Raw genomic sequence first — 18,775 nt, 5'->3', positions numbered from 1 at the left:
AAAACATGAAACTACAGAAATTGATTCCTAAAAAGAAAGTATTTTTGCTACTAAATATACAAAGACTGAATTGAATATTTCATTCATCTATTTTGCTGTAACATTCAAGTACCTGCAGTTGGACATTCTGAGAGTTACAACGAAAATTACCTGCAGTTGCCAAGCCTACCTACCATTCTTGTTGTCTATTGGTTAAAACTAAGTTCTACAAGTCCCTCTGCTGCCAATTGTGTCTTTATATCATTCTCCCTGATAATTGGAGAAAAGATACCATTCAGATAATCTAGCCGATTTCCCCATTCTGATTCTTTCCACTTCAATGCTTCCCACCACTTACTTTCTCCTTTGATCACTCTTAAGTTTTCACTTGAAATTTCCACTGTAGAAAGGCTCTCGAGCTTTGGGCAGTTGTAAATGCCTACACTTTCCAGTTCTGATGCAATGCACAAACCACTAGAAATACTAACCAGTTCTGGTAGATAAAGAAGAGAAATCTTTTTTAAGCTAGGAAGAAAACAATCAGTTGCTGGGTTAGAGAATGAATGGTCTGTCAGGTTCACTAGGCTCGTTAGTTGTGGGCATTTTTCAACTATAAGCTCTTCCAACAGAACAAGATTAGCAAGCAAATCCGGCAAGAACAAGGTAGTCAACTTGGGGCATGCGTGAACTGCAAGGAACTTCAGGCTAGCTAGGCAATTCTTACGAACAGGCCTCCTCCAAATGCTCTGTAAATTCTTCATGCAGTATACATTCAAGTACTGTAGTTTTTCGAGTGAATCATGTTCTTCGTGAGCCTCTTCACAATCAATAATGGTTTGGATCTCATGACAGTCTGCTAGTAAGCAGCACTTAAGCTGCTTGATATTTTCTAACCCAAAATCAGACAAGCTCCTGGCAGTGGCATGCCCGTCTAGGAAAAATGCTGTGCTGTGGTTCAGTGCCATTTTCATCTCAGCTGGGATATCCCTGCCTTTCACAAACTTCAAGCATTTTTCCCCATTTTTGAAGTGAGCTTCAGCTTCTTCTGGAACTCGTGATATGACCTGTTGCTTATGATAACCAACAGTAAATCTGAATCGAGGTAATGGATAATGCACCAAAGATGTGCTACCTGCTCTACGTTTTTGCAATATTTGGATGTTTGGCAGGTGTAGATTGAGTTGTCTTAAAGCTTTCAGGCTGCACGCTTCCTCAACAACAGCTTGCACAGTTGCATTCCAACGCTCATCATCTGGATTGACATCAATGTTTAATTCGGTTAACTCAGAGAGCTTTGATATTGTTCCAGGGTGAATAATAGTGTCCCGGCACAACTTTGTTTTGCTACAGTTCATAAATCCGTAAAATGACACTCTCAAAAATTTTAATTTGGAAAGATTTCCAACCTCTGCTGGGAGATCTATGATCTCAGTTTTGTCAAGGTCAAGTTTCTCAAGATTCCTCAATTCTCCAACATAGCGAGGCAGTTCCATCAAGAGTTCACAGCCTTTCAAAATGAGTTCTCTCAGTGTAACCAAACTGGACAGTGATTCTGGCAGAGATTTGAGACTGGTATGTGATAAGTCCAGGATTTGAAGATTTGGCATGTGCTTGAAGAAAGAGGAAGGTACAGCCATCAGATCCAAGTTCTTCTGCAGGTACAACGCAATCAGAGAGGGGCACTTTGGAGACTCAGGTAGCTCAGATAGTTCATTATCCATCAAGTGTATCTCTTTGGCATCCCATTCCTCGTCTTTTGGTGGCTCAGTCAATCTTAGACTACCTAGCATGAGAAATACTGGACTCATTCTAGGTATAAGAACCTTCACTAAGACATCATAGATCTCTCTTCGCAGCTGGATGCAATCTAACTCCGGCAAATTATCCACCAGGAAGGCATCGACAAGGCTTTGGAGAATATCATTTCCTTCATCATACGTGTCAACCAGACAATCCTGGATCCAATGGCATATTAGTGAAGCTCTATCAATCTTCTCTCCCAAGGGATACCATGTACAAAGTTTGATGCAATGTCTTGTTTTATTGTTCATGCGTTCCCAAATGAATGTTAATGCATTAACCATGACATAGTCAATATCTTCTACCTCAGATGTCGGCTGCCTGGACAATTTTTGAACCGCAAGTTCCCACAGGCTGACATCATCAGTAACGGTCTTCAAGGACCTGGCCATTAGAAGGATGGCTTGTAGATTTCCTCGGCACTCTTTAACTATACGTGCTGCTATCTGTCGGATAGTAGGTGAAAGCAGAACTTCACCTGCATTCCTGCAGAAGACCTCCCATGGCAATAGATGATCCTCCATTCTAATCTCCAGATCAGCTGCCATTTTAGAATTAAAGATCATGACACTTGGATGTAAATGATTATCCAAATCATTAAGGTTTATCTGTAAAGGGAGACTCAAATTATCAAAGTTCATTTTTTTGTAAGAATCCTCCAAAAGCAAAAAAATTCCTAAGGACTGCAAGTTGTCAGACAGTTTAAATTCAGGTGCGAGGTTAATAGAACCAGAGCATCTGCTTAGCCTAAGATCCAACTGCCGGTCAATAACTTCATGAACCTCTGCACTACTTTGATGCTCCGGTAAAGTGAAACCAAGGATATATCTAAATTCAGGAGCCACATCTTGATGGTGCTTTATAGCCTCTATCACCCTCTGCTCGTTTCTCCCAGTTATTCGAATACGGTTAATATCTCCCCTCTTTATACAATCCAAAGTCTGACGAACAGCGAAATCAACTGCAACATCAAATACTTCTTCTGGCACAGGCAGTGCTTCGTGCGCGATTAACTCAACTTCTTCAACTTGATCAGCATAACTTGTTGAAGCCATTAGCTGTGTTTTATCTTGCTCTCCTGTTACTTCCCTTTCACAGTGTGTTGATGAGACCGTAGACTCTGATGTCTCTCCGGAAACCAAGTTCCGGTTTCTATCCAATTCCAACTGGGGCCCTATATTAGCTTCTGCAGACATAAACAGTTTCTCAACTATGTCTCCTGGTAAAACTCCCTCCACATCATCCGTGAGGGGAACATCCAGCTGCTTCTGCACACGTGCAGAAAGTCCCTGCAGCCTCTTCTGCCATTCTTCTGCCTCTTCACCAAACAAATTTTCTTCATTTGATTTCACATCTCTCATGATCTTTTGTGACTCGGCAATCCATTTCTCCGATTGATCTTTGTCCATCATAACCATGGGATAAGATAAAAGTAGGAGCAAAGCATCCTTCTTCCTGCTCAACACCTTACATTTCTTCCTCACCTCCTTATTTTGTTTAAACTTTTTACGGTTTTGATAAAAAAAATCACAGTGTACCTTCCGACGTGCTTGCTGGCGGAACCGCAAATTTGGAAGCTTGCTGTCTGAACTCTGCATTTTGCCACTGGATGTGGTGATAACTGCAGAAGTGACAGTTCGATCATCAGGCTCTGGTTCACTTGACTGAATATCAGAAGCTACGCCCTGTTTGCCATTTGGATCCTTCCCATTCTCAATCTGCAAATGCCAACGATCAATTCTTTCCACATTGCAATAGCTTGAGAGCATCATACAAGTACTATAAGTTCTATAGATATCATTTGTTATATTTTTTCGATTCGGAAGAAAAGAAATTTGAACCCAATTCCTTAAATATTATTTTAAAAAAAAAAGAAAACAGAGTAAAATGTTTAAATGTACATACGTACTGCACAGTGGGCTGTATATCAGGATTCGAGAATGTGTTCACTTTCTGAACTTCAATTTTGAATGGCGGTCCTCTGCTCCCATCTTCCTTCTTATAGAAAGCGACCTCATCGCCTGCCCTGAGACCCTTTTGGGAAACGAAGTGAAACCAGCCTGAGCTGAGAGTTGGTTCGGGATGGAGGCGATCAGGTCCGTGCGGTTGAATGGTGAGTTGGAACTGCCAGGGATGCCCCATGGCATCCTCTGCTTCAAACTCCATGGAAGGATCAGCTCCATCAGGTAAATTAAAAGCCTTCAAACTTTCGGTTGGAAACGAGAGCGTCTCGCTTAAATCGCTGTCCTGTAGGAGCTTCCTGAAGAGCTGCATGACTATATCAAAAATCCAATTCAAAAAGAGAGAGCCACATCTATTGTTTTGCTGCTCACCAGAGGCAGCAACTCCAACAAAACATAATATAGTAAATGAGATGAACTGCTGCTCCAGGAAAGTGCGGGTTCTCCTCCCCTGTTTTTCCAGGCTTTATCATTCATCAGGTTTCAGTCAGGGTCCCTCCCAAAACACACCCGCAAACCATAATGCTGAAAAGAACCCATCAACCAACTGCTCTGCTACTTCAAATCTTTCACAAATTATCAAACCAACAGAATATGACAAGAGAAACCGAAGATGGGAGAGATTTGAGAAAACAGGGGAATGAACCTTGAACGAAAATTGAGAAAGAAACGATTGAAAACTCAGGAGAAAGCGGAAGAGAAAGGAAAAGAGAGAAGAGAAGGAGAATTGGTCACAATGAAATGTTTTGAACAAAAAATATTAACTAGATTCCAGTGCCGTTGTGGACAGGTCCCGGAACAGTCGTCCATGACAAAAGCAGAACACTAGAACGATCAAAGAAATCTGATACGACAGTCAATTTCATTTGGTTTATTCTAACAAGTACAAGCAACTTCTTGAATATGAATTAGAATATTGTATTCAAGTCAAGTTACTTGACGCAAGGGATACTAATATCTGCAGAATTTGAAGGTTTTTCATCGAAGAGCATCTTGACTGAATATGACCCGAAAAGATTTAGATAATATTTTTTTCTTTTTTTTTTAATATTGGGCTGGGCAGTTAACAATGGCCCATGTGGACCTGGAGAGCTCGTACAAAGTTGAACTATTTCCAATGGGCCTGATTCTAACCCTGTGGGCTCTTTAACCCAAAATTATTTTAAATGGGACTCCCCATTAAAATTATCCTTTTTTTGACCTTTTTTTAACTATTTTTACATTGAGATAACAAAGTTTTTTTAAATCTTTTGAAGTAAAAATATTTTTAAGAAGTCAAATTAATTCCATGAAAAGCATCATTACCATGCTAATTATAAAAAAAAATAATAAAAGGAGCATAAAGTTTTAGATAACAAATGCAAGAAATTGTAATCAAATCTTTATATTTTCAATCAAAAGAAAATCCTAACCATTAATCGTTTATTAATTGTCATTAGTTAAAATAATTAGTTAATTATCAATTATAAGGAATTGTTAGTCATAAGAGTACATTTAACTCAAAGTAAAAATATAGGGTCTTCATTAAACGTAATAGAAGAATATATACTTATTTGAATTTTTTTAAAAATAATTTAAGAATTTTATTTAACATTATACAGAAATAAAAAATTGACGGTCCATAAATATTACTTTTTAAGTACAATATCAAGATTTAAAGTTTAAATTTTTCTTTTTCGTCACATTATACTCAGTAATAATAATAATAAAATATAATTAAAATGGAATCAAAATGAAACATATGCCTGAACCTATAATGATTTAGCGAGTATTATTTAAATGAATAATTAATAAATTTTTATGTCAAAATCTTTGTGCTATTCAAATTATTCAATTATTTTTATTCTCTACCATTTCTTATTTCATATGTAATTAATGAAAGTTTACGCTCTTAATGCTCCAAAGAAAACCATCCTTCGTCCTCGTTTTAATTTAAAAACTCTCAATTTATAATTTTCTAAAAATTAAAAAATCATTTTAAATTGTTACCAAATTTCTTTGAAATTTAGAAACTTTAATTTGATTTAAATTAAAAATGTCCAACATTTTTTCTTCCATTTAGTCACATTCAAAATAGTTGAAAAAAAACTTTTTATAAAATCATTATAATATACGACTTGTTAGAATGTCACTTAATGTTGGTTCATTATTGATGAATTTGTTTTTTAATTTTGGTAGAGCATGATTGATTGACAATTAATCATATTCAACTCAATAATTTAACTAACAAAACTCATTTTTTCAAGCATAATTTATTATGCTGCAAGGACATTTGAACTAAATCCTGACTCAAACATTTGTCTAGCATTCTAATTAAATCCACCAATGGCATCATTTACCAAATTTAACAACCATTTTTTTTCTTTTTGTTGAACAAATTATTAGGCTACGAAACATCAACATATATTAAATAAATAAATAGGTATTAAAATATGATTATGTTATTGATCTTTAATTAGTCACAATTTAGAAGGGGCCTTAGCTGTGTGACATATTCGACAGTCTTTTCGAAAATTAAGACCAAAATTTTAATATATTTTATATGAAAATTTTAAAAAATTTTATAACATAGATATTCAATATTTTTTAATATGAAAAAAATAAAAATTTATGAAAAATAAATTTATTCTAAAAAAATGATTAAAAAAAAGGACTAGCCTATATGAATCAGAATATATAAATTGGGATTTACCTAGTCGAATGCAGCAAAATCAATGGGGTGATTGATTCTTCTATTCTCAGTCTTTTGTCATCTTCTTCTTCTTCTTTTGAAAACTCATTGTTTCCAGGGAATCTTCATATTCTTCTTTAATTTTCAATTAATAGACTTGACTTTTCTTTCTGTATTGCTTGCTTTCTTTCTATGCCTACAGACGCTCCATGGCTAGTGGAAAAACCGAGTTGATTTGGCTGGGCGGGGAAGTTTTTTCAACGGAGTGTGACAACAAGCTTGGTGAACGTGGAAGCTGGCTATAGGGCTAAGTGTACATTTCACGACAAGCACATGGTTGAACCTACAATTCTTTTTCTCCATGGTTGTCAACGTCGTAAGATCGTGACACACATGTGCATGGAAGCTGGCCACACCATTTGTCTTCTTCACTCAATCTTGTCCCCACCCTTTGAGTTTCTGTTGTTTTCTTTTCCATTTTCTTCACTACCAAACAGTAAGTGACTAAACGCTTTCCTATAGATTGTTCCTGCCCCAGCTCATAACGCATCAAATTTAGGTGTTGCCTTCTTTTCCATCTTCCTACTGCCTTCATTTTTTTTTTCTTTTGTGGTAGGTATAGTTTATGGAATAATTCTCCTTTATTTTAGTAGACAAGTAGGACTGATTCAGAAGAAGAATTTCTTTTCTTTATGTGGAGGTCTTGCAGTCTCTGTCTTCCAAGTGCCCACCAGCAAAACCTGCTTGCTCCTACTGATCTGATTCTCTCCTCCATCTCCTTGTCTCTGTCTTAATCTTCATGTTTCTGTCCAAAAAGCAGCCTTCTGCTGCAGTTCCATGGATAGAGAAAGAAAAATACCAAAAAAGCAAAGACGTTTACTTCAAGTTCTTGCTCAATCCCCACTTTAGATACACTGCCTTTCTTTTCGTGTTTCTCTCCTTTTGGTTTTTGTTACAAGTGTTTTGGTTCCCACCGACAAAAACCCAATACGCCACCAACACCGTTGCCGCCGTCACCACCACCACCACTTCTTATGGAGTTCATCAAAATCCCAGAACAACGGCAACATTGTCATCTCCCAAATGCAACGGGAGGGTGTCAGTCTATGTGTATAATTTGCCTGCGGAGTTTAACGTCGGCCTCCTGGAGGATTGCAGCCACTTGAATGTCTACACCAACATGTGTCCCCATGTGGCTAACCGCGGTCTAGGCCAGCCGCTGGACAACATGGACCTCGGCTCGAGCGACGTCAATCCCTGGTTCTCGACCCACCAGTTCATAGCGGAGATGATTTTCCACGCACGTGTGGAGAACCACCCTTGTCGCACGAGGGATCCCGCTAAGGCCAATCTCTTCTACGTTCCTTTCTACGGTGGTCTCCACGTGTCCAGCAAGTTCCGCGAGCAGAATCACACAATGCGCGACGCGTTAGCCGTTCGATTGGGTGACTACCTCCAAGACCAACCCGCGTGGCGCGAGCATTACGGTAAGGACCACTTCATTGCTCTGGGGAGAACCTCATGGGATTTCATGAGAATTGAGAGTGGGCCCGATTTCGGTGCGAACTGTCTTCTAAATCTGCCACCTGTGAAAAACATGTCGGTGCTGACCGTGGAGAGGAATCCCTGGCAAGGCTCAAACCAACACGGCATCCCTTACCCTTCCTACTTCCACCCGTCCACGTCAGACCAAATGTTGACATGGCAGCGCATGATGCGGCGATCAAATCGGCCCTACTTGTTCTCCTTCATCGGGGCCCCACGAAAGGGCGTCGACAAAGCAGCCATCAGGGACGAAATGATAAAGCAATGCGCGGAGTCCACCCGGTGCAAGCTGCAGCAATGTAACCATGGAAACCCCAAGTGCTACAACCCTGCCGAAATCTTAAGAGTGATGAGAGAATCCCAGTTTTGCCTGCAAGCCCCCGGCGATTCCTTCACGAGGAGGTCAACGTTCGACTCTATTCTTTCCGGTTGTATACCGGTGTTCTTCTCCCGGCACACGGCGTACACGCAGTACGCTTGGTTTTTGCCTGAGAAGACGTCGGAATATTCGGTTTATATTGATGAACAAGGCAACGGAAGCAAAAGAATAGAAGAGGAGCTGTCGAAGATATCGGAAGAAGAGGTGGAGAGAATGCGAGCTACGGTGATCGATATGATCCCAAGGCTCACTTACGCGCACCCTAATGCGAGCAGTACCGATCTCGGGTTTGAAGATGCTGTCGACGTTGCGCTTGAAGCCCTGGCACACCATGTTAGGACCAAAATACAAGACGACAACGCCATTGCTGCGTCTAGGTAGTTAGCTTTAGAGTAAGGATAGAGCCAATAAATTCATAAAAACGAAGTGTGTGCAGAGGTAGTTGTTGTGAATTAATTTCAGTTTGTACGTGGCTTACACGAGTGAACATGCATACCCACGTTCTGATCTTTGCTTACAGATTGCCCTTTGCATGCATGAACGATATCGGCTATTTATTGCAGATAATGCTTTAAAGCTTTCAGTTCTGGTTTGACTTTAAATGCAGTGGGGACGAAGAAAAGTACAATGGGGATTGGGGACCCTCACCTTCATATTGCTAGATTTTGACATCCATGGAAGACATTCTTGTATGTTTTGGTGAAATATATTTGGCGTCAACAGATCAAAATGTTTTTATTTTCGTTGATAATTCGAAAGAGTGATATTATTTCGATTAATATGTACTTATTGCATTTAAAGTGAAAACATCACGAATCTCAATATAAAAAATGAGATATGTCTTAAATTAATAAATAAGGAATTAATAGGTCCGTGATTAATGATATCAAAGCAGACTTAACTCTTTAATGTCTATGAGAGATAACAAAATCAAAATAGACTCAGACAAAAATAAAATTCCTTCACTTAATATGTAATTTTTTATTATATCATAGCTTTCGGTTTTCAAATATTTAAAATATTCAAAAAACAAAACAACACTAATACTACCCCTTCCTAAGCTAAAACTAGAAATTTAAACTTCAAGTCCCCGCATTATATGATGTCCCCTCTCCATAGGATTAATTGACAAATCTCCTAGGATTAAATCTCAACAATCACAACTAAATCTCCTCAATTCAAAATTAAAAAAAAAATCAAAACTCTCACCTAAATAATTTATCTACCCATCTGAAAAAAATTTTAAATCCGAAGCAAATCCAAAATATTTACTCAAATTTTGTGCAAATCAGCACTCAACTTTATTTGATCGGTTAATTATTGATTAGTTTTATAATGTTTTGATTACTTAATAAATATCTTTGATTTAACCCAAAAAAGAAAGAAATTGTAACGTTAATTAGGGTACATGTTTCATATTTTGTGAGACTATTTTTACTAGTAACTTTGGTTTCATTAAATTTTAATTATTCAATTGTTAGTATTACTAGTATTATATATTTTTTCTCGATAAAGTACTTTGTTTTTCTCTCCTATTTTTAAGAGAATTACGAAATTAATTTATTTCACTATAAGAAGAAGAAGTGAGACGAGGATGATTACTTATATTCCAATGTATTAAGGTGTAATCTCGTTATGATAAAAGACAATATATATGCTCCTAGAATAAATATTTGGAGCAACTTTAATTCGGATAATATCTTAATTAAATATCCTTAATTATGATTATAAATTTTAGTATTCTAATTACCACCTATTGTTATCCCTGGAAAATTCATATTTTAATTATGTGTTTGCATTTATTGCTGAACCACACTAGCATTATCACTCTTCAATTGGCTAAAATATATCTTAGTCATCACTCATTACCATACATAGTAATATTTTTTATGGCTAATCACCGTATTAGTCTACAGTATAAATTTCCTAAAATGCATTACTCATGACTTACCGAGAAACATGCATAATTCATGGGTAGCCTTTTTTAAAAAAAAATAGATATAATATTTAAAAGAAAAGAAAAAATTACTTTTTTTTCATCTATTTTTTTAGATATTTTAAAATATTTTTCTTTTTTTAAATACTTTATACTCTTTTTTTTATTAAAAAATGTTAAATATTTGTATTATTAGAAATTTCAAAAGTTGACATCAATTATAATAAAATCTTAATTTTTATGAAAATTAAAACAAAAAAAATCTCTAATTAGTAATTACCACAATTTACCATTACTTTTTTATAAAATATTATACTCCTCGTCACTAAATCAGAGTTGTACTTTTGATCTTCCCCTGCCAGTTGCCACCATGGAGGTTTTTGGTCTCTTTTTTCGAGGCAAATGTTTTCAGGTGTAATGGTTTCCTCGTTGCTGCTGCTTCCGGCGCATTCCATTCTAACACCAAGCCACGTTTGCTTCACTCTCTTCTTTTTCCAGGCAATGAAACGTCTCAAAACATTCTAATTCTCTCTGGAGGCTTTACTTTCCTAAAAGGAAAAACAAAATATTTTTGTCAGAGCTACAAAATTAAAGTCTTGACGTTTGGAAGTTCAAAGGTATGTTTCCATCTCTGGGTCGATCACCAGGGGAGACGAATTGCATTGTAATTGTTGGTTTTAAGAGTTGAGATTTACTATGTTTCTTCCTTTTTTTTTTTTTACTGATTTTTCAAGAGGGTTTGGGAGAAACAATTGGGGTTCCAAAGATAGTAGCTTTGGGAGTTTGAAGGAAGAAAAATGGGGAGGAAGAACAGTAGGAGAAAGAAGGAAGACATAGCAGAAGATTACTGCTTCTTTTGCAAAGATGGTGGGTTGCTCAGGGTCTGTGACTATAGGTGAGTACTCTAAACCCATAGCCCAACTTATTATTAGTACTTGTACAAGCAGGACAAGGTGAACTCTTAGTCGTTGTTTCATTCATTTATTTATGTATAAAGGATACATGTTAACATGGCTGAGTTGGAGATGGTACGAGCATTTTTGTCTCTGCGCAGTGCCCCAAGGGTAGATCTTTTTTTTTTTTTAATAAAAAAATTAAACTTCTACTGTTCTACACCCAGAGCATTTGACGCAATCCATGTATAGTCCCTCTCTTCAAAAGAGCAAAGTTGGAATCTTCCCCTTTCTCCAATTCCTGAATAAAAAATATATATATACTTGGGGTGTAACAATGTTATCAATAATAATGGTTGTTATTATCAAATTATTGTGATTAGAGCAATCTTAATCTGTTTAAAATCAAACTTTTGGCTAGCTCAAAAATTTAGTATAATGCCCGGTGGCGGCCTTTCTTTTCGAAAACTTCATTATTGCAACTTGATTCTTACAGGAAGTGTCTCAAAAGTTTTCATCCCCAGTGTGTGGGAAGGGACGATTCTCTGTTGCAGACTGAAGAACGCTGGTTTTGTGGTAAGTGTTTGGTAGCCAAGCATACTTTATTGTTTAGCTGTTTATGTTTTTCTGCTTTAGTTGTGAAAGCAAAAAGCAAGTTCCAATAGTTGCAATCAAATGGAGTCTTGATGTTCCGTTGCAATTCAAAATGGTGTGAAAGAAACAACATTGAATGGTTCATAGAAACCCTTGTCCTATTCACCTGTATTAACTTAAACATGTTATGGGAATTACCTTGATAAGATAATTAAATCTTGTAGTCTTGAATGATTAGAGAAGTTAATTTGCTATTCATCACTGCTAAATTATGTCTCATGTAATTTCTTACTTCAACTAAATTTTAACCTGACGCTATTGCATTTGACAACTAAATATTGGAGAAAACATGTTATAGTGTTCGCTAATCACACTAACATTTTTGCATGTTTTCAATCCTTTCTTAGGATGATTGGAAGTTTAAAACAGAGTAACAGGCTGGACTAATTAAAAATTATCAGAGTTTTTTTTTCTTTCTTACTCCATGATGCATCATTAGTAGAACATATTGTATTGGCTTACATGGTGCATCTATCTTTCAGGTTGGCACTTTTGCTTCATTTGCAGTAAACCTGCCAAATTTCATTGCTTTTCTTGTCCATCTGCTGTGTGTGGGCGCTGTCTTTGTGATGCTGAATTTGCGTTAGTCAAAGGGAAAAGGGGTTTCTGCAATACATGTTTAGAGCTTGTTCTGCTTATAGAAGACAAGAAGGACGCCAACTCCAATGGGGTATGGGTTTTTTCGTATTAAGTTCTGCGAAAATTTATTTAGAACTCCTTGTGAGATTCCATTTCTTTTGGGATATATTACTTATTCATTTTTGAAGGAAGAATAGCGGTGTAAAATGACTTTCTCAATAAGTCACTACCATGTTCTTTTCAGCCAAAGATCATTGATACATGTTAACTCTGAAATTCAATTGATAAAGTGCTACACTATGTTTTTTTAGGATTTCATTTCTTGTCTGGACAAAATGAACTTGAGGTTTCTTACTCCTTGTTCTTTGACTGACCAAGTTGATTTGTAGTTGAAGGTAGATTTCAATGATAGAGAAACGTATGAATTCTTTTTCAAAGGCTATTGGAAGTTGGTGAAAGAAAAGGAAGGGTTAACTTCAGAACAAGTGCATTCTTCATATCAATTGTTGAAGGATGGCAAAAATTATGATTTTCAAGCAAACAATTATGGAGAAGAAGAAGCCAGTGACTTTAAAGATGATGGTCAGCTTACTGTTTCTGAGGATGATGATTTGAGTGATAACCAAGTGCAACGTAGGAAAAGAAAGGGAGTAAAGCTTTCTCTGACTAAAAGAAAGGGAAAGCCAAACAAAAAGGAATTCCTTGGATGGGCATCAAAACAACTTACTGAATTCCTCACATCTGCTGGTAAAAGTGTGATGCAAGAATTGTCTCAGCATGATGTGGCTACCATAGTTACAGAATACTGCAGAGAACACAAGCTGTTTGACCCAGAAAAAAAGAAGAAAGTTGTTTGTGATGAAAGATTGCAGTCTCTTTTGGGAAGGAAATCAGTCAACAAAAATGGTATTTATAAGCTCCTGGCAGTTCATTTTGCTGAGAACTGGGAGCAATCAGAGGATTCAGTAGGATTTAGTTCAAAAGAAGATGATGATAATATATTAGTTCCTTGTAAACGGCAGCGAAAGTCTAGCCCTGATCAAAAGTTTGAGGAAAAGGAAATAGCTCTGAATCCACGGCAAGGCTATTGGGCAGCCATAGTTTCTGCAAATATAAAGCTTGTCTATCTGAAGAGGAGTTTGGTACAGGAGCTATCAAAACAACTTGATACATTTTATGGTAAAATGATGGGGAGTTTTGTGAGGGTAAAGTCAGACCCAAATGACTACTTGCAGAAAAATTCTCACATGCTAGTGCAAGTTAAAGGTAATTGTTTAAACAACTATTAATCTCTTTAAGCAAGTGATAGCATCATATACTGTTAATTAATTTGTACTTTTAACAAAGAAACTGAGGAAATCTTCTCTATCTATAATGCATACAACTTGTGGTAGTTGCTCCTCTAATTTGATGTCAATATTTCTTACCCATGTCCTGGTAAAACGAAAGAAAAGTGAAATGTATTTTGGGAGTAGTTCTCATCCAAGTTATGGCTTATTGGATATGCTTGGGGCATAATTTTCCCCTTAAGAAGCATTTACAATATTTCTGAACTACAGCAGGTGCCATATGGGAAAAAATTCAAAGGGAGACTGAAGAGAAATAGCAACCCTAGGAATTATGTAATCATTTTTTAGGAAAAAAAATCTGGCTTATTATTATTTTTTTATCTTTACTGGTATGGTTTACCCTCACTGCTTCAACAGTTGATGTTCTTAACGTGGAATGCTATTATTTTATATATTTATATCTAAACTTTCTTCGAACTTAACTGATCAGCCTTCGCTTCATAGTGTTATTTTGCTTCTTCTCAGGCATAAAAGAAACTTCAAAGGAAGGTATGAATTCTATAATTCTCTTGCAAGTTTCTAACATGGTGAATGATGTTCCTGTTTGCAAGCTATCAGATGATGACTTCACTGAGGTAATTATGATGTTAATATTTTGAATTTTCCTTTTCTTTTGATTGGTCCTTCCATCTTTTTCTTTTGAAACAGGAACTACAGAATCTTAATAGTTAGCAGGTCAGAATCAACTGGAATAAAAAGTTTCTTATCCCTGACAACTCTATAAAATCTTGAATTTTCAAGTTATATCAATTTAATTTCAGTTGTGAGACTTGCTGCAGTAAAATTCTTGGAAACCAAGGACAGGTTTCTGTGAGGATTTTGGTTGTTCACAATTGGTTAAAATAGAAATTTCTTGAATATGAATTCTAATGATCCATTTCTAAGAATGATGTGATTTTCTTGGAGATTTTTTATCATTTTCTTCATTTACAAATTGCCAGATAGTGATAGTGGACTTACCTGTCTAGTCCTGTTTGCAGGAAGAATGTGAGGATTTATATCAGCGAATGAGAAGTCGCCGGCTTGAAAGGCCAACTGTTGTAAGTTCTTAATTTTTACATTATTTTTAGGGACTTAGAGCTGGTTTACAGGATCACTTCTTGAAAATCAGCTATAATATAGATATGTTTTCTTCACATTTCTTTATATACTGTGTGGGCTAGAAGCATCCTTCAAACATTGATGACATTTATGGTGAATAATGATAGCATTGTTACTTAGCTATAAACGATTAGTGTTTACAAGTTTTTGTTTCTGCAAGAAATTTTGCTTTCACAGAATGAACACCAAATGGGGTTGTGCCATCTTATTATGGACCAAGTTAACATCTGCCAAGGAAATTTATCAGTCTATTACCATTATATTTGTATCATATTTCCATTAACATGTTTCCTTCAAGATATGTGAGAGTATTTTCATATTTTTACTACTTTGCATGCTTGAACATAATTATGCACTATCCCTTGAAAGGAGAAGGGGAATGAAAAGACACAAACAAAAAAGAGCTGCATACCTTATATGAGAAAATGACAATTAGTGAGTGAAATTAAAAATAAAAAAATATTAACCTGAATGCCTTGTTTGACAGGTGGAGCTTGAGCAGAAAGCCAGAAGCCTACATAAGGATATAACCAAACATGTAGGTATTCTGAATACAATATCTAAGAATTATGAGTTTTGAATTATATTATAACTGCGGGGATGCACGAGGCAATAACTTCTAGATGGATTTTAGATATGTTGAGAATTGATGGGTGATTATTGAGTATTGTAAAACCATGTTCAGTGGGACTTCTAAGCATTCTTTCTGTTTGCTCTTCTTGCCTTTGATGTTATAATTAACTTTTTACTTCTAACTTTGCTGCATTGTCCTGAAAAAATATACAAGTGGATTATGAGGGAGCTGGTTCTATTGCAAAACCAGATCAATCGGGCAAATGAGAAAGGATGGAGGAGAGAATATCCTTTGAGAATGTTTCACGAGTTTATATAGTAAGATATACTGAAAGTTATCAATAATTAATCAGTATTTCAATGGGTAGGATACTCAATAACAATGGTGTATCATTCCCAAGTCATCCATTTGTTCGGACATTTTCTAATATGCTTTTGCAATGCCAAATATGAACATAATGCTAGTTTCATTTTTACTTTCTCTAGATATCTAAAAGCTCACTCTCACACACGATACGCCCCTGCCAGTTTTGGTTTGTTTATTTATCAGGTACGATACATATCTCAAGAAGAAGATAAAGTAACCCTTAACCTTGTTATTTTTTTACACTCTCTGAGTACACGGATAGAATGCTATTGCTTCAGATGCCTGCAGAACAATCACGCTTAATACATGAGATTCCAGAAGTGGTTGCTGATGTTGCAGAGCCTGAACCTGCCTCTGAGAACTCTCCCAGAGAAGACAAAGAAGAACATAAAACCTTGTCAGAGTCAACCCTCAGATCGGTTTCTAGAATTCAAACAAGTATCTTGGAGAACAATGGAGTTTCTTGTTGCCGGAATGATGGAATGGATGATGCAGGTATGACGTGCTTATGATTTGCACTTTGTTTCTGTCATAATTTCTACAGTTCTATTTCTGTTCAATGATGAAATTGATTTCGAACAGTAAGGGTGAAATCTAATTTCAATCAGAATAGAGCATTAATGAGTAATTCTCATCTAACTTGTTCTGGTGCTGTTTTGTTGTTGTGTTATCTCTACATTGTCATATCTAGTTATGGAATTAACTGATTCCACAATTGCATCCAAAATCAAATAGTCAAATGTAGATTTAACTTTTTGAGTCTCGAGGAAATTCAATATTCCTACTTTGCATGCAATAGCAGGGGAAGACCCAAATTCTTGTCCTTCACATGCATGATACCATTCAGGGAAGCCAGTGCCCTGAGTTTCAGGAAAAATATATCAAGCAAATCCTAAGTTAATTCCTTTTGATGAAATTTGAGATCAAACAATCTTGAATAAACTTCATCCCCGCATGGAAAGTTGCCATCATTGAGCAAAACTCTTGAAGTTTACTGCTATGGACTGAAAAAATTGTCTCATTTAATCACAAAAAGATATCTCATAAAAGTTTTCCATGTGCAAGTTTATATGATTTTTTTTTTTGACAAAGCTGCTGGAGCCACTAATGAAAAGCTTTTGGTGTACCTATTCCAGAAGCAAAGCAGCAACCCACGAAAGCATTTATTTCTGATGATCATCTTCATCACTCTAAATTTATTGCTACTAGAGTTGAAGGTGATAAAACAGAAAGGAATCAACATTTTCAACAAGTAAAACAGAGCTGTCCCGGGACATCTGTTCCTCAGTTACTGCCAAAACAATTTTCTGATGGCCAAACCAATACTGTTTATCAGGAAAAGCAACATAGTGATGCCGCTGGGGAAAAGGTAAATCAGCCAGCAAACATTGGTGAAGTGGAAAAGCAAGTTGAAGTGATTATGTTAAGCGATGATGAAAAAGATGCCAAGGTTGCAGTGAGCCAGCAACCATTCGAGGATCGGGATTGGTATTGTATCAGTCCAACCGGTAACATCAAGGGCCCTTACTCTATGACAGTGCTTAAACAATGGAGTGAGTCTAGCTGTTGCCAGTTACAATTCAAGGTTTTGAAGAGTGGTCAGAGACCAGAAGAGGCAGTTCTTCTGACCGATGCTATCCCACGGATTTTCAACAGCTAGTCAAGGAATACCGTTTGCTGTCCAGAAGACATGCCGGAGGCACAAAAGAGCAATGCCAGCAACAGGAGCATAGAACAATAACTTCTGATATGAACTTCAAACATTTTTGAATACTTATAGTTTGTTTTAGTTAAATTACCAAATTTTTGTGCATGAAGCAGTATAGTGAAATACAGACATACCCCTTTTGGTGGAAAAAGAAATCCTACGACTAAAGTTTGGGTCTGAATTTGTAGGCTGGCATGGGAATTGGGATCCTTCTCTTTCCATTTTCAGCAGCTTCCATCCTAATTTCTTCAATTTTTTTTTTAAAATTTATTCATTCATTTCTTGGTGTAATGGAAAGATCATGGGGAGATTAGAGTGGGGAACAAAAGATACTTTTCATAAAGTAGTCAAAATAAAATAAATGATAAACTCTTATTCAAACTGATCTTCATGTTTACCTACATAAAAATGATGAGCAAAAGAAAACTTTACATAAAAAGATAAATAATTTTATTCAAATGATTCTGATTTCGATGAATCATAAATTATACTTTCTATGTCTTTAAATGTTTATTTCTTTTTTGGGTTTTTTCAAAATTTAACGAAAAAATCATTTTAAGACATATTAAAAAATAAAACCGAAAAAATGACACATGTAAAGAAAACTTCTTTTCATGTCCTTATAATAATTATAATAATATAGTATCCAAAACCAACTTCCAACCACTGATGACACTTAGAATCTCAGATAAGATCATGTTAGAAGAAAAGATTATCTTATTTTTTAAATTAAAATAAAAAAAATTTGCAATTGATAGAACACTTGACTTAAACTAAATTCAAAGTATCCTTCCCCATGTCTTGCTGTTGGGGAGATTCCATTCTCATTTTGCCCTTTCCCTTTTTCTTAATATTATTCTTAACAGTATAAGTTAAGGGATACCTTGTTGAGACATCATGCCATGTTACATATTATTTTAATATTAACGAATTCTATTAAACTTAAATATAAAATTATATCCCTTCCTTGTAAATTTATTTTTTAAAAAATATTAAATATTCATATTATAAAAAAATTTAAAAATTTTTTAATATAAAAAAGTTACTATTTTAAGACAGGGGCACGTTTGTTGAGTCCAACTGGCAAGCCACATTCTCAGTCTACGAGACCTGAAAAAAGTCGAAAAAAACATTGGACTGTGTCTGACACGTGGCGATTACATAACAGCGAGTATACTCTGTTTCCTACACTCGAACAGACCACTTTCTTTCCACTACTCGCACGTTCTTACCATCTTTCCGTCGAATCCGGCGCGTGCGTTTGTATATCTTTGCAACTT

At 36.0% G+C, this 18,775-nt stretch overlaps 3 protein-coding genes across 5 annotated transcripts; 2 read left to right on the top strand and 1 right to left on the bottom strand.

The window, feature by feature from the left end:
* Positions 2–6,446, bottom strand: LOC18607094 (probable disease resistance protein At4g27220). Its single transcript, XM_018115291.1, has 3 exons — positions 6,433–6,446; positions 3,685–4,055; positions 2–3,497 (listed from the first exon to the last, which is right to left on the bottom strand). Exons 2-3 carry the CDS (start codon positions 4,051–4,053, stop codon positions 186–188), a joined length of 3,681 nt encoding a protein of 1,226 aa, XP_017970780.1. The 5' UTR covers positions 4,054–4,055; positions 6,433–6,446; the 3' UTR covers positions 2–185.
* LOC18607093 (probable xyloglucan galactosyltransferase GT17) lies at positions 6,549–8,918 on the top strand. The gene has a single exon (XM_018115294.1). It carries the CDS (start codon positions 7,211–7,213, stop codon positions 8,714–8,716), a length of 1,506 nt encoding a protein of 501 aa, XP_017970783.1. The 5' UTR covers positions 6,549–7,210; the 3' UTR covers positions 8,717–8,918.
* On the top strand, positions 10,610–17,676 carry LOC18607092 (uncharacterized protein At5g08430). Of its 3 annotated transcripts, none has more exons than XM_018116583.1 (11): positions 10,610–10,888; positions 11,006–11,166; positions 11,661–11,740; positions 12,301–12,488; positions 12,793–13,663; positions 14,212–14,321; positions 14,727–14,786; positions 15,335–15,385; positions 15,635–15,705; positions 16,029–16,282; positions 16,924–17,676. In XM_018116583.1, the coding sequence occupies exons 2-11, from the start codon at positions 11,069–11,071 to the stop codon at positions 17,445–17,447; spliced, it is 2,307 nt and encodes a 768-aa protein (XP_017972072.1). In that variant the 5' UTR covers positions 10,610–10,888; positions 11,006–11,068; the 3' UTR covers positions 17,448–17,676. The 3 variants fall into 3 exon arrangements, with proteins under 3 accessions (XP_017972072.1, XP_007041148.2, XP_017972073.1); XM_007041086.2 differs by having other exon boundaries at positions 12,787–13,663; XM_018116584.1 differs by lacking the exon at positions 15,635–15,705 and having other exon boundaries at positions 12,787–13,663; positions 16,066–16,282.

The sequence above is a fragment of the Theobroma cacao genome, chromosome 2, assembly GCF_000208745.1.
Source record: "Theobroma cacao cultivar B97-61/B2 chromosome 2, Criollo_cocoa_genome_V2, whole genome shotgun sequence".
Classification (NCBI taxonomy): domain Eukaryota; kingdom Viridiplantae; phylum Streptophyta; class Magnoliopsida; order Malvales; family Malvaceae; genus Theobroma; species Theobroma cacao.
This window is presented reverse-complemented; position numbering and strand designations above follow the sequence as displayed.

Bases quoted from the DNA above. Each gene is read 5' to 3' on its own strand.
- LOC18607092 (XM_007041086.2), top strand. From the start codon at position 11,069: ATGGGGAGGAAGAACAGTAGGAGAAAGAAGGAAGACATAGCAGAAGAT. The intron at 11,167-11,660 runs GTGAGTACTCTA...TGATTCTTACAG, and splicing joins CTCAGGGTCTGTGACTATAG to GAAGTGTCTCAAAAGTTTTC. The intron at 14,322-14,726 runs GTAATTATGATG...TCCTGTTTGCAG, and splicing joins CAGATGATGACTTCACTGAG to GAAGAATGTGAGGATTTATA.
- LOC18607094 (XM_018115291.1), bottom strand. From the start codon at position 4,053: ATGCAGCTCTTCAGGAAGCTCCTACAGGACAGCGATTTAAGCGAGACG. The intron at 3,498-3,684 runs GTATGTACATTT...TGGCATTTGCAG, and splicing joins TACAGCCCACTGTGCAGTAC to ATTGAGAATGGGAAGGATCC.
- LOC18607093 (XM_018115294.1), top strand. From the start codon at position 7,211: ATGTTTCTGTCCAAAAAGCAGCCTTCTGCTGCAGTTCCATGGATAGAG.